Genomic DNA, 15721 nt, shown 5'->3' on the forward strand with positions numbered 1-15721 from the left:
TTTTCTGTGTTTTTCCCCACACAAAAAGGCAGAAAGACAGTGTAAACACCAGGTTGAAGTTCATCCATGACCGTAACAGACTGCTATGATCCATAAAATATATATATATTATAAAAAATAAAATAAAATAAAACTTTTTTTTTTTTTTTTTTTCTTCCCATCACCAGGGGGGCTGCTCCCATCACCAGGGGGGCTGCAGCCCCCATAGCCCCCCCCTTCCCGCGCCACTGGGCAAACATGCACAGAAGAATGTCCTATTTCCCTGGAAGAGTACATGTTACTTTCCGGTCTCAACTGGTCTCAACAAAACAGAGAGTGGAGGCCAAAGCCCAGAGAAAGAGGAAACTCCCAGGCACTCAACCTAGCGGACGACTTTGCCGTTTCTGCCACCAGGGCCTCAAGCAGGGCCCAAACAGTCCGCGTATCCATACTGGGTTTCCAGGAGTGACTGGGAAGTACATTTACTGTCCATCAAAAGTGCTTTCATTGTACAAAGACAAAGGCATGGCAAAGGAGATGTCATGGATGGAATTCCAACAATCCTCCTTCTATGCCATGGAGAAGGATACTGTAGGTGGACAGCAGAAAGGAAGAAATGAGAGATATGCCAACCACCCCCCCTCCCATTTTCCCCAGCAGCTTTTAGTGCCCTGATCATCAGTCTGAAAGAACTAAATTTAAACTGTAAAGAATCCTGAGCAGCTATTTGCAAAATGTACGTACTGTACATAGACAAGTGAAAGTGCATATTATATGTATGTCTTCTGCTTCTTGGACATTTTTATATAGTGTGAATGATGGCTGCTTCTAGCACATTTTATGTACATGTATGACTTTTGCTTCTTGCACATAACCCACAGCTGCAAAAAATATCATACATGCCATAAGAGTTCTGTCATACCTGCTGTTCTAACTGTGCAACATTTACCTCCGTCTTACCTATAATGTGTATATATATTTTTGTATTTCATTATATCCAGAACTATTACGTTTTTATTATCTTTTTGTATTGTGTTGTATTAGCATTGTTGTATTGTCTCTGCAAAACATATGGCATAAACATTTCAATAATGTCGGTATAAGTGACAAAATAAATTCCTCTTGATTCTCTGAAACTATAATCATATTTTCTCACAATTGAAAGCTGACAAATGACAATTACTGTAGCATGGAAAGAACATTGTAAAGCTCTGAGTAAATATCTGGTTAATATTTTTTGGAAAATAAATAGTTTCAGTGATTCTCAACCTTTTTACTTTCAAGGAACCTTACTTTGATAGGCATTAGACCACGGATGAAAAAGGTAGTGCACACACATCCGTGGCCCAGGTGCAAGACAAACAAAAGTATTATAAAAAGAGTCTGCACACTGGTAAAAAGCATTTGTCAACGTTTCGGCCTGTTCAGACCTTCATCAGGACATATACTGTATATGTCCTGATGAAGGTCTGAACGGCCTGTTCAGAACAGGCCGAAACGTTGACAAACGCAATACAAAGCAGATTTTTTTTCAGCATTACCAGTGTGCAGACTCTATTCCTTTTGGTAGCACTTGCTATGCATCCTATGTGTATAACACATCATGAACATACTTATAAGGCATTATAATCTGCTCATAACCCTGTATAATCAGATTTATAAGAGCTCATAAATACTCATAATGCTTTATAACCATAACCATAATACATGATAAGGCCTTTTATAGTGACTTATAAGTATCAAGTGTTATAATACTTCATAATTGCTGCCAAATTGGTAACAGTTTCTATGCATCCCAAATTAATTCTCATAGTTATAATCCATTATAATCAATTGATAATGCTTTATTATCACTGGTATAATGTGTCATAACCATTATAATGCATTATTATAATGCATTATACTACGATTTTAAGTTATTATAAGTGGTCATTTGTTACTTTATGATCATTTTATAAGGCTTTATTATCACGTTTATAATGCCTTATTATCACTTATAAGGCGTTATACTGTGATTATAAGTTATTATAAAGGGAACATTTGTGACATTATGATCATTTTATAAGGCGGTATTAATACATTTTACTGTTATAATGCATTATAATTACTGTTATAATGCATTACACTATGATCATAAGTTATTATAAGTGGCCATTTGTTACTTTATGATCATTTAATAATGCTGTATTATAACCTCTAAAATGCCTTATACTCACTGTCATAACGCATTTTAATCACTGTTATGCCTTATTATCACTTATAAGGCATTATAAGTGTGATTATAATGCATTATAACAGTGATAATAAAGGATTAATTATAATGGATTATAACTATGAGAATACATTTTGGGTTGCATAGCAAGTGTTACCAAGTGGGTAGAAATTATGAAGTATTATAATACTTGACATTATAAGTCATTATAACATGCTGTATAATGTGTTATGATTGCATTATACGTTGTTATGAATATTTATAACTGTAATCAACAAGTGTTATAAGCATAATACAATGTATTTATACTTTATAAGTCATTATAACAAGCTTTATAATGTGTTATGGTTATGGTTATAAAGCATTATGAGTATTTATGAGCTCTTATAAATCTGATTATACAGGGTTATGAGTAGATCATAATGCATTATAAGTATGTTCATGATGCGTTATACACATAGGATGCATAGCAAGTGCTACCTTCCTTTTTTATTACACCACGACCCCCATACATTTTAAATCTCTGGAATCACTTACATATATTGCAATACCATGGACATGCTAAAGCATACTGAAATCACATTGGCTGGCATTCACTACCATGATCGACAGGGATGCCCCTGCCGCCGCCACGCCCAGAGGCGGCCGTCTCATCGCGGGGCAGAAGCTGATAGTGGCCAAGTATACTGTTTTGATGTGTGCTGGCCTCAAAGTGGGCCTACTGCGGTAGGCTGCCTCCTGTTGACTGGACATTGATACTACAGGGCCTTTGCGTTTGGAAAACCTGATGCGATTCTATTGGCTGTCAGTGAGTGACGACTATACACGAGGTGACAGCGCTACCGACTGCGCCACCTTGCCGGCCATTTATATTCAGCATTCTATGTATTGGGATTAATGTGGACCTCACACACCTGTTAGGATTGAGTCGTGAGTGTTCAGGGTTGAGAGAGGCTCTGGGCGTGGTCTGTCTGACATCTGCTCTGGGACCGTCTTCACAATGTTGCCCGTCGCTTCTGAATTGGGAACATCGATGATAAAGATGATGAACTTCAACAGTGGTCTCTAGCTGGGACATATCTGTATTTTGTGTGTGATGTTGGTTCCTTTAGTCAGTATTACCATTATCTCTGCTCTTGTCTGCCTCTGGTGGCCTGGATGACTCCTCTGTGTGAGGAGGGTCTTGTGAACTCTGCTGGTCTGTTCAACAGAAGGCAGAACGACGACATGTTGTCCATCTCACTCTAACATTGTTTTAGTGGAACATAAAGCTTATGTCTGTAGATGGGAGAGGTTCTCACCTGGTGGTTGTTGGGCGGCAGGTGGACAGGAGGAGGTCAGATTCTGTTGTCTCAAGATGTCCTCCAGTATGTGGATGCCTACAGACAACAATCAATCCACTACAGTTACAAGTTACCACGCATTCAAGGACCATAGAGCTGTGAATAGACATTGACATTTAGTGACACTGATACGATCCTTTAAACCTCAAGTTTAAAAAAAAAGGAAAAGAAAATTAAGAACTACCTTCACTGAATGGAGCCGCTTGGACACGATGATATGAGTTCTTGTCAAGCGGTATAACCTTGACAAGAGAAAACAATACAAGAGGTAAAACATAAATAATATTATAGTTAAAGCCAGACTCTGGCGATACAAGTTTAAAAATCCAAACAGATATTTAAATAAGTCTGCATCACACATAAGGAGACATTTCTCTCTAATCTCAAACAGATGAAGATGGAACACAAAAATTACATATACTGTAGCGCTCGGGTGGCGCAGTGGTAAAGTGCCTGACCACCACCGCCGATAAGGTTGTGAGTTTGAATCCACCGTGGTGCATCCAGCTTTGTCAAGCGTCTATACCAGTGGTTCTCAAACTTTTTCATGTCAAGGACCCCCAAAATTATATGTGTTTGGCTGCGGACCCCCACCCCATTTTTTTTTTTTTAAATAGCAGATATACAAGCTCATAGCGTATTTTGTATAGATATCTCTTCATAGCGCAGCACCAAGTGCCGCGCCATGAGCTTGTATATCTGCTATTTTTGAATAACCAAAGTATAAAATATGGTTAGAGTGGTTAAAATGATTGTGACGCTATATCAACACATTTTGCTCGGGACACTTTGAGAACAAATGGTCTGGCAATGTGTGTGGGGAGGAATCAATTGGCACAAAGAGAAAAAGGGGTAAAATACTGAGAGAAACTTTTGCTCTTTCTTCTGATTTCAGGGACATTTTAAATTGCAGGAGAGTTTTTTGCCCTTTGAACCTGTATAGTTCCATTACAGCTTTCAGAGTTTAACTAACCAGTTTGATGGTACAGATCAAACTGGTTACCTTAGCATCCACTTGGTAAAACTGCTCCTCTTTTGAGACTGTGTTGACAGCAACCTCAAAGTGAGCCATCTTCTGTTTCACGTCATGTTCTGTTTTCAAGTCATCCTGACTGCAGAAAGCCATTATATTGGGAAGCGTCTCCTAACACAGACATACAGAAGTCATTTCATTTCATGAAGCAATCTGCAGCTCAACACAGCCACTTCTGAACTGTAATATTTGTGAATGTTTAAGGCCCTAGCAAATGGAAAGCGGAACCGGAACAGTGTGCCCCTGACAACACACTGGGAATATTAAAAAAATAAAAATGTATTTGCTTTATCTTTTATATTTGATTTCATGGTTACATTTATTTTACAAATGAGGAGCCAAAGAATAAATATTTATTTCAATTACAAACACAACAAATTGATACAAAACCTGCGATAGCCAGTCATTTTGGGGACAAACAATAAGTTGAAGGGTAAATTTTGGGTTGAAATCATGTACACTTTGCATTATTTCTGACCATGCTGCACTTTGAATGGCCCTTTTCAATAAAAAAAACCCACAATCCTTCAATCTGTAGTGTTGATGACACAAGGTCTACCAGTTAGACACACCGCTGAAAAGCTGAATAGCGTTGTTGATGCCCTGACTGGCTATGAGGTCACAAACAATCAGTTTTGTTTTGTTTAGGTAGGTTAATGTCAACATCGTTTTTTATGACATATCCAGCTGTAAGGCTGCCTATCGGGGAAACTAACCCCTGTCAGGTGATTAGAAGCGGCTTGCTAGCTCTCATGCATTGAAGGAGGCATGAGCTCGGCTCTAGGCTCTCCCTAGGCTGGCAGAGGGAGTGTATCGCCCAGGATTACTTAGACAATTGGCACTGGGTGAAAAAACTGGGTTACAAAATCGTGGGATAAAAACAAAAAGAAGAAGAGTGTCATGGCAAATTACAATGTAGTCGTGGATGTGATCAAAGCTGAGGAGATGTTTGATGATCTTAGTGTCGGTTAGAGTGAGTTCGCAGACGGTGCAGAGATATAAGCGTCTGTTAGTCTGCTCCTCACAGCTGCATTCCACCAGGTGCTTTAGACCTGCAGGGAGGAGAAGGTGCAACAGAGTCAGTGGTAAATTTGCTTAAGTACTGTACTTAACACATTGATTGCCAAGATCGCATTGATGCCTTCTTTCAAATCCATCACTTGATGGCCAAGATCGCATTGATGCGTTCTTTCATTTTTGGGGGGAAAATTCCACAAGGGGCGAACTAACACAGCTTTGGAATGATCGATCGTCTTTTGACGTCGTTCCAAAAAAACAGGAAGCCATCCGCTTCCTGTTTGGGATTTTCAGAAAAACAGCTGTAACTCAGTTTCTTTTTTTTGCATTGAAAACCACTAGTTTTCAGTGAGCCGAAGCCCCTAAATGGCAGATCGCGGTTGGAACGTTGTCGTTCCTATGGATACACAGATCCCTCCGCTAACCCACTGGGTTTTTGGGACACAATGTCGGTTCCACGGCGTTTCAAATATCATCGGATTGAGGCAATTATACGCTGGCAAAGGGATAGAAAACTAACTATCTTTAATATTTTGGCAATCAATGTGTTAAGTACATCACTTTTGAGGAGTTTTCACTTCACTGGAGTGTTTCCAATTTTCAGTACTTGTACTTCTACTCCACTACATCTCAGAGGCAAATATTATACTTTTACTCCACTACAATTATTTGAAAACTTGAGTTACTAATTACTTTGTAGATTATGATTATTGTTACAAAACATACATTAACCACTTCAGCCCTATTTAAACTTTGGGCTATTTGAAAATAGCCGATCTACAAGCCCACAATGTGTCGCGTCGCATTGTGGGCTTGTAGATCGGCTATTTTCAAAAGATTTGTATACATTTTAAAACAAATGTATAAAATAAATAGCACATTCTGCCTAATCAGTACTTTTACTTTTGGTACTTAAGTTTAAAGACCCTGTAAACAGGAAGTAGGCACATAAGCAGTATTATGTATTCACATTTTGTCAGACCACAGAATAATATGTTATAAAATATTGTAGATAGTACAGTACTTGAGTAAGTGTACTTAGTTACTTTACACCACTGACAGACACACACACACACACACACACACACACACACACACACACACACACACACACACACACACACACACACACACACACACACACACACACACACACACACACACACACACACACAGAGTCAGGTGACTGAAGCCCAGCCTTTCCCCCTTTGATTTATTTCATAAAAACAATGAAAAACATAGATCATTATCTAAGTAAGTTTCACATTCTATTAATTATTTTAAATTGAGACTCAACATGGGCATCAGCCTTTATGATGACTTTGAATGAAGACTTGAATTGACCAAATTAAGTATAGTAGAATTTGAGAAATAGACTTTTTAAATGTGTGGGTGCGTGTGTGACTTTTAACAGGATAAAAAGACGTGCTTTGAAGTCAAACTTCAGGTCTATTGAATTGGGACTTACTTATGATGTAATATTTACTGAGGCTAAAATACTTGTTTTTCTTGTAAATCATTGTTGACACCACTGCAACCAAATTTCAACACTACAAATTATTTTGTATTAGTGCATAAGTGAACAAACACTCACCTACGACTTGATTTCTCTCCGCTTCTGACTGCGCCTTCAGGTAATTGGACAGACGGCTGATTTTCCCTGTGACGGTGACAGACAAGTGAAACGGAAAGGGAGACCTTTGTTATTCCCATGGGTTAAATTCAGTTTCAGCCTCACCTACTGTAGCTGATGGCTGCTCAGGTGGTTATGATGAGCGCTCAGGGGGGAGAATGTAGGGGGTTAAGTGTTTTTTTTTGCTCTGGGACACATCGACACTAGCCTGGGATCAATACCATTTTCGGGTTTCTGATCCAGTCGAGAGCGCGTCATCAGGCGGCCGGAACCCACACGGCCGGAACCAAGGGTGCTGGTATCACCCAAAATAATTCCCTGCGATCAAGGGCATCATAATTTTAGGGCCTACCCAATAAAACCCTTGATGCGGCATAGTTTAGCTTATAGGAATAGTTTGTTTGGTATATTCATCCCTTATTCCGACTAGTAGCGACTGGCGAGATTAAACTAGTAGTTATACTCGATTTAGTACTTAAATGCTTACAGGGGGGACCAAAACAAAGCGGCGCCAAAAAGCCGGAACCTCCACACCCGGAACCACAGTTTTTTTTTTTTTTTTTTCAGTAGGCGTGGCCTAAACCGGATCACACGGGCCATTTGATAACGAATACCAGGCTTTCCTCCGAGGTAGAAAGTCTGGTGACGCGAGGTTTCTTCGACACATAGCCGGGGACCTTCTCTTTCCCAGACATCCTCTGCCCATTCGTTCACAAGTTAACCGATAGATAGAAACCTACACAGAAAGTAAAATATAAAATAAAATAAATAAATGAGGCGACTCAATCCACATATACCTGATGAATTGCTAAGGTGCAGCGGTTGCAAAAGAGGTTGCTGGTGTCCACTGTCTGGCTGTGTCATATGGCCCTGAGGATCCCTTGGCTGTATCCTGGAATGATAATGAGCCGTTGACTGTGACCTGGAGTCAGGAGGAGCCTTTGGCTGAGACCTGGAGTCAGGAGGAGCCCCAGGCTGCGTCCTAGAGTCATGAGGAGATGTTGACCGTGTCCTAGAGTTCTGAGACTGTGTCCTATTGTCCCGAGGAGCCCTAGGCTGAGACCTGGAGTCAGGAGGAGCCCTAGGCTGTGACCTGGAGTCAGGAGGAGCCCTAGGCTGAGACCTGGAGTCAGGAGGAGCCCTAGGCTGCGTCCTTGAGTCAGGAGGAGCCCTAGGCTGTGACCTGGAGTCAGGAGGAGCCCTAAGCTGTGACCTGGAGTCAGGAGGAGCCCCAGGCTGCGTCCTAGAGTCAGGAGGAGCCTTTGGTTGAGACCTGGAGTCAGGAGGAGCCCTAGGCTGAGACCTGGAGTCAGGAGGAGCCTTTGGCTGAGACCTGGAGTCAGGAGGAGCCCTAGGCTGAGACCTGGGGTCAGGGGGAGCCCTTCGATTTGTCCTGGAGTCATCAGGAGACGTTGACTGTGTTCTGGAGTCCTGAGATGCCCTTTGCCGTGTCTTAGGGTCCTGAGAACTCTCTAGCTGAACATCACAGCTCTCTGGCTGGGTGTCAGTGGGGGGCATTGGTGAGGATTGTGAGCCAGCAACCAGTGGGCTTTGACTTGTTTCATTACCTATGAATGGAGGGAAGAGATGGAAGTCATAGTTGGTGGATGGGTGCAAATAGACGATGATGGGTCAGAAAAGGATAACATCGTCTGACAACTAACAACTTGTTTAGCTTTTCAATCAATTGGCCTCTTCCTCGCCTTTTTTCTCCTCTTCTGGAGATTGTACAATAATGTTCAAGATCATAAAAATTGGATGGTTGGTACATTTACCGTCAGGGTGATGTGAAGGTTCATGTAAACCAGTTGACATGTCCTGGTGTTTCAGGCTCTCTGGTTGAGGATTAGTTGCAGAAGGTGACCCTCTCTGCTGTCTCAGGATGGCTTGTATTCTGGCTAAGGCTAAAAAGAAAGACCAATCATGTGCAAAATAAAAACCACGTCTCTGTGCTAAACACAGTCACTGTAAGGTTATTATAGTTAACTATGTAGTCGCATCAAGAGTGCTGAGAGAGAGTATTCACTCATAGCTGCCAATATATGGATTGTTCCATCCATCTTCAAAACCGCCATAATTAGACCTCTACTTAAAAAACAAACCTAGACCCACACACTCTAGCAAACTATAGGCCAATATCCAATCACCCATTTATGTCCAAACTGCTGGAAAGAGTTGTTTCCAGTCAGCTTACAGCCTATCTCACAAACAATAACCTCTTTGACAGTTTTCAGTCCGGTTTCAGATCCCACCACTCCACAGAAACAGCACTGGTCAACAACACAAATGACCTTTTAATGGAGATGGATGAAGACAGGACCTCTCTCCTGCTGCTCCTTGACCTTAGTGCCGCATTTGATACGGCCGATCACTCCATTCTCTTTCATCGGCTAGAATATCTGGTTGGTATCAGGGGTATTGCACTTGACTGGTAAATAACCAAATGTCAGATTACTCTACCGTCAAATAAGGTGTCCCACAGGGCTTCAGTCCTCGGCCCAATCCTCTTCTGTCTATATATGCTACCATTGGGGGACATCTTCAGAAAGTTTGGCATAAACTTCCACTGCTATGCAGACGTCACTCAAATGTACATCCCCATCACAGCAAATGACTCATCTAACCTTCAAAACCTCGAAACCTGTTTAACTGAGGTTAAGATTTGGATGACCAGAAGCTTCCTGCTCCTGAACTCTGGAAAATCAGAGATGGTGCTGGTCGGCCCAGCTAAACACACCCATATGCTCAATAACACAACTTTAAACCTTGATGGCTGTTCAATAACCCACAAACCAACAGTCAGAAGTTTAGGAGTAGTTTTTGACCCCTCCCTATCCTTCACACACCATATTAAAAGCATCACAAAATCTGCCTTCTTCCATCTGCACAACTTAGCCAGAATTCGTCCAATACTCTCACTTCCCGATGCCGAAACCCTGGTCCATGCTTTAATTACTTCAAGAATAGAGTACTGTAATGCCCTCTTCTCCGGTTTACCATCAACAGGAACAAATGGCCTTAGACTAGTCCAAAATGCAGAAGCTAGAGTACTAACTACAAAAAGGAAATACGATCACATCACACCAACACTCATAGCACTACACTGGCTGCCGATACAGGCCAGAACCGACTTCAAGGTACTGCTCCTGACCTATAAAGCCTTAAAGGTTTCATGACGTTCAGTTTTACCACACATTAAAAGTCTTTGTCATGGTCCTTCAAACGTGTATAAAAAGTTGTAAAAAAAAATTCCACTCCAAGCCTTTTCAACTGCAATGAAAAAAGAAATATTTGCCTGCGGGTGTCGCTGTTGAGGGATTTTGCCAATCATCGCCTCTGCTCCGCCCCCCCCCCCCCCCCCCCAAAGGAAAGGATAGGGGAGGGGCGAGGAGTAGAGTGGGCGGGATTAATGGCCTGTGACTTCACTGCCCAAGGGCCAAGCTCAGATTACTTTTCAGCCCCCAGACCACAGAAAATCCACTGAATGTTCAAAGTTCAGATTTTTGGGGTGTAATTGAGGTCATAAAACCCCCCAAAAAACATAAAAAAAGTGAAAATGAATGTCATAGAACCTTTAAATGGACTTGCTCCATCTTACATGTCCAGTCTATAAACCTTATATATCTGGACGACCACTACGCTCCCAGGATGCTGGTCTCCTCACAGTCACAACACATAATAAAATAACAGTTGGGGGCAGAGCATTCACACATCGTGCCCCCTATCTCTGGAATGCTCTCCCTCCAGCTGTTAGAGATGCCGACTCTTTGGGCATTTTTAAATCTGGGCTAAAAACCCATCTTTTTTCTTTGCAATATGGTTCCCCGGTAGTTTTATTCATTGCAAGTGCACAGAGACCCCTTGGAGTGATGTTGCACTATAAATAAAAATAAACTGAAAAATAAACTGACAGTAAAATGTAATCCATGTAAACCATCACAGTAAGAACATAAGGTAATAAATAAATAATCAACTACAGTAACAATAACAAATGTTTTCCCTCTACCTATAGCTTTTCCCAAGGGGGAGGTGGACAACATGATTTATACGTAGGTCTGAACTTTAATGGTGGAAAGGCACACATGCAGTTGTTTATTGCGTGTTGCGTTGTGGCTTTAAGGGGGTGGTTAAAATTGGGTATTAAACAGCACGTACCGATGGCCTTGATGCCAGGAAGTTGTATAACCACCAGTACATGTGGGTAAACAGCACATACCAAAATCCCCTATAGACCACAATAAGCCCTAATTACCACGATAAGGCCAAAAGTCTGTGCGTCAACAATATGAGAACATTGAAGCAAACATGAAATGATTTGTTGATGTATTGGAAAATAAATGATGAGGAATTTGGACCACTAATTGCTTGCATCACATCACTGTATTCTAACATCTGCATTGAAATAAATAAACAGAAGGAGCGAGTGCAATTTCCCCGGCAGCTGCCTATATAGCATTACATTATTATATATATAGCATTATTATACAGCATTTTGCTGAGGTTAGGGTTAGGTTTAGGCACGGTTTTACTGAGGTTAGGGTTAGGTATAGGCATGGTTTTAGAGAGTTATCTGACAGAATAATTGTTTATGAGAATACCAACATATAACATGTTTTCCACATTATTTGAATTTCCAGCATTTAAAATGATCTGTAGCCCTGTCTTTAAGGGTAGTAATGTTTCTCGAACAACATGCGGTTCTCTTGGGCAGACAAGTACACTGCAAGTACACAGGGTTTTACCTTTTGGTATGTCTGTGCCTCTTCTACTCAGATCTTCGTACTCTCCTTCACTATCGATTGTGACAGTCTATGCAAAGGAAAGAGACAACCACATTTAAAAAGAAATGGCAAACTGATTATTATTATTATTATTATTATTATTATTATTATTATTGTGTGTGTGTGTGTGTGTGTGTGTGTGTGTGTGTGTGTGTGTGTGTGTGTGTGTGTGTGTGTGTGTGTGTGTGTGTGTGTGTGTGTGTGTGTGTGTGTGTGTGTGTGTGTGTGTGTGTGTGTGTGTGGATGTTTGAGTGGGTGCGTGGGTGGGTGGGGGTGGGGGCTCTTTGTAGTAGAGTGGTGTGAGTTGTTTTCCAAGGGAGGTCCAGGGGCACTCGAGGGTGTTCTGTTCCAGGGGGTCCCCAGCCAAATGAGGAGCCACATTTAATTATAGTTCAATTCACTTGAAATCATCGCAGTGACTATTCCAACAATAAGTTTCAATATCACCACTATGAATCTATCCTTATTTTTGTTAAATTGTATTTTATTTAAACCGAAACATATTTTCATGTCAGGATTCCTACTGTAAGACATTGGGCCCGATTCACTAAGCTGATTCTGCCAATATTTTGAACGTAAAGGAATTTACGCAACTTCCCACGTTAGTAGTCTGATTCATTCATCTTTTTCTGTCGGTGAATTTTGCGGGAGGTCCGCTCTTTCTCGAGTCTGCTCTGAGGCTGACTTAGAATGCCTTATTCTTCATGAGAAATCAATTACAATAGTACCAAACCTCAAATAAAATGTTTATGTGCCCAACATTTGTCAACACGTATAAAAAGAAAGAAAAAAGACGTCAACGATCTATTCCTTGGCTGCGTATTATAGACATGATAAATTGCAAATTCAAACGACTTTTATTTCTTTTCAGTTGATGCATTTAGAGCTGAATTGATAGGTCCCGACCCTCGGCGTGTTTGCCGTCTTTGCAGTTGGGCTTTCATGCCAACTCCAATGACGCTTAATTTATAATATTGATTTGACCTTGATGAGGATACAGTATGGCGTAATGTGTCCATTACGCCATTTCCAATTCCGATGTAGTGGAGGGTTCGTCCAAAGGACAGAATCCCCTCAGTAATCAATAAAGCTCTGATCAAAATGATCAGATATTCCAGAATCATCTTTTTACCTCGGCTAAGGTGATTGAGCGATTGTTCAGTAGAAAGGGCTTATATCAATCTGTCCATTCCAAGTATTATTAGCATTTGGTCATGAACTTAAACTTTGTAAACAAACTTCTTATTTTCATAACACGTGAGAGTCGGCTATTTACTTTATAAACGTTTAATCGCGTGAGGGACTCGCTTGCACTGATCTACAAGTTGTAATGTGGTGCGTTCCGCCGCGTTTTAGATCTGCTTGTAGATCTGTCCATTTTGCAGCGTGATGACGTTTTTCATCTGACGTTAGATATTCCTGGTTGCCTTTTATGGTGTGAAATGGGGCGTGGAACAATGCAAATGAACTTCTCGGGAACGCGCTTGAGATTTTACGATAAACTGGCAGCCGTCCGGATTCATCACGACCTACACCTGTGATCCGCACATTTGAGATATTTACACACCCCTTTGTGAATTGCACATCCGTTTTTGCTTAGAGAAAATACACCCTCCTTTAGTCACTTTATTTACACGACCAGCTTAGTGAATCGGGCCCATGGTCTATCATTTTTAAATGGGGGTCCATAGTCTAAATAAAATACATTTGAGGTACATGAAAAAGTTTGAGAAAACTCCTGGTGGGAGTTACCTGTATCCTGCCGCCTGTGTCTTTCTGAGCCAACTCCGTGACAATCTTCAAGAGCTCCTTGTCTGATAGATCTGAGGTCAACTCCGGGCACTTGTCCCTCTAAATGTATCATTCAGAACATACAGTTAACATGTAGAAAACCAACCACTTTCCTAAAGCTGTACAGCATATAGAGTAGACGTTTTAATCACTCACCACGTGGCTTAATTGGTGTCTGCGTCCGAACATGTGCTCGTGGAAAGAACGCGGTTCCCTGATCTTGCACAGTAGACAGAACAACTTCTGCTTTTTCTTGTGCTTGACTACTACCAAGAAGTTCAAACCTGGAAAGGTTGACAGGTGAGAGTACAGGGTTCTGATTAGAGGAAGGCAAATAGCGACAGTACCAGGTAACAATCAATAATAACAATAACAACTTAAAGGGATAGTTCACCCCCAAAATGTTTTTTTCCAATCGATTAGTCACCCCATGGAGACTTGAATTCATGGATATTTCTTAGTTTTTGTCACATTCCTAAGCCAATAATTTGATGACCGGCAGCGATTCCGGTAGGAGACACAAAGACTCTCCTTTGTCTCTCCTACCGGAACCGCTGCCTACCGGTCCGCTAGTCATCAAATTATTGGCTTAAGAATGCGACAAAAAACAAAACAATATCCATGAATTCAAGTCTCCATGGGGTGACTAATCGATAGGAAAAAAAGAAAGGTTTTGGGTGAACTATCCCTTTTAAGGGCAATGCACCTTGGCCCAAAAAGCAAAGAATATAATGACTTGCCTATAACAAAATGCCTACAGTAGGCATTTTTAAAAAAGTCATACTGACCCACTATAGGTAGATATGTTATGGATTTGGAACGGCTGATGGATTCTGGTGTTTCTGCAGGGCTGCTCCCACTGGTAGATGTGGGAGACAGGACTGTGGCCGATGAAGGAAGCAGCTGAGTGTCTCTCGTCTGTGTTGTATCATCATGGCCGGTCTTGGAGGCACCTTTAGTAGTTTGACAGGCAGTGGAATGAGCTCTGGTGGCAGTGACAGATGTCTCTGTAACGTGTTGGTTGGTTGCTGTTTTCCTTGTGGTTTTGGACGTTTGGGAGGCGACTTCGTTGGTTGGCGTTGCACTGGAGTTAATCTGGGACTCCGCGTCACTGAGTCGTCGTTGTTTTTTAACCCCCGGCTCTGGCCTGGCGTGTTCACTCCTTCGCCTTTTTGCGGTCGCAGTCACGCGCCTTTCTGTTCCGACCTCTTCTCCCTCATCAGCCTGTTGGCTTTCTTTGCCTCTTTTTGCCTGTGCTTCTGTACTTTGTTTCAGAGTCTCTCTGTCCACACTGGTGCCTGTATTTGCTCTACGTTCCACAGAGGTGTTCTGAGTGGGACGCTTCTTCTCATCAGGTTTATGGACACGGGAAAGTTTCTCAGACGCGGCTTCCTTTTCCACTGGAATGGGCTGTGGAATGGGATCCTTCACATCTGGACGCAGTGATGTGCGACGCTTTATATCTGGACGTTCTTTGTCAGCATCTCTCTTAGGCTTCTTGGTCATTTCAGGACTTGCGTCACTCCCAAAGTCATTGTCAATCTCCTTCAGAGATTCTCTAGGGACTGAGAAACAACCAATCAATCAATCAATCAATCTATCTATCTATTGTTGATAATTTCTCAATATATGACAGATTACGTTAAGTTAGATGATCAATGTATTGTAAGTTGCAGCCATGTCAATAGCAGTCGGATCCGGATCCTGGCATGATTAGCTTTCAGTTCTTCTTACAACCGATTACATCCTACCTAACAAGTGTCTGAGAGCCGAAGTTCCCAGTCTTTTATAGTGTCAGAACCAAGCTCAAGTTCATGTCCTTATCAGTTGATCTCCTTTTAGCCATGACCTTTCCTTACTGTCCTGTCAGTGGTCAGTTCCTTCTGCAAGATGTAGTAATCCTTGCTGCAGTGGGTCTTGTGGTCAGTGGCA

The 15721-nt window shown here is 41.5% G+C and overlaps 1 protein-coding gene across 1 annotated transcript; it reads right to left on the minus strand.

The window, feature by feature from the left end:
* Nucleotides 1-236: 236 nt before the first annotated feature.
* Nucleotides 237-15383, minus strand: LOC308077057 (uncharacterized protein). Its single transcript, XM_080417609.1, has 15 exons — nucleotides 14578-15383; nucleotides 13946-14073; nucleotides 13751-13849; nucleotides 11960-12026; nucleotides 8993-9121; nucleotides 8281-8785; nucleotides 8015-8199; nucleotides 7179-7244; nucleotides 5480-5619; nucleotides 4538-4678; nucleotides 3719-3776; nucleotides 3493-3570; nucleotides 3314-3391; nucleotides 3106-3207; nucleotides 237-568 (listed from the first exon to the last, which is right to left on the minus strand). Exons 1-15 carry the CDS (start codon nucleotides 15293-15295, stop codon nucleotides 549-551), a joined length of 2514 nt encoding a protein of 837 aa, XP_080273735.1. The 5' UTR covers nucleotides 15296-15383; the 3' UTR covers nucleotides 237-548.
* Between the last annotated feature and the right edge of the window lie 338 nt (nucleotides 15384-15721).

This window comes from Gymnoscopelus braueri (assembly GCF_963280865.1).
Source record: "Gymnoscopelus braueri genome assembly, chromosome: 21".
Classification (NCBI taxonomy): domain Eukaryota; kingdom Metazoa; phylum Chordata; class Actinopteri; order Myctophiformes; family Myctophidae; genus Gymnoscopelus; species Gymnoscopelus braueri.

Excerpts from the sequence above, each read along its gene's own strand:
- LOC308077057 (XM_080417609.1), bottom strand. The coding sequence starts at position 15,295 with ATGACCAAGAAGCCTAAGAGAGATGCTGACAAAGAACGTCCAGATATA. Across the intron at positions 7,245-8,014 it reads GCACCTTAGCAATTCATCAG|GGAAAATCAGCCGTCTGTCC; the intron begins GTATATGTGGAT and ends TCACCGTCACAG. Across the intron at positions 4,679-5,479 it reads ATCACATCCACGACTACATT|GAGACGCTTCCCAATATAAT; the intron begins GTAATTTGCCAT and ends TGTCTGTGTTAG.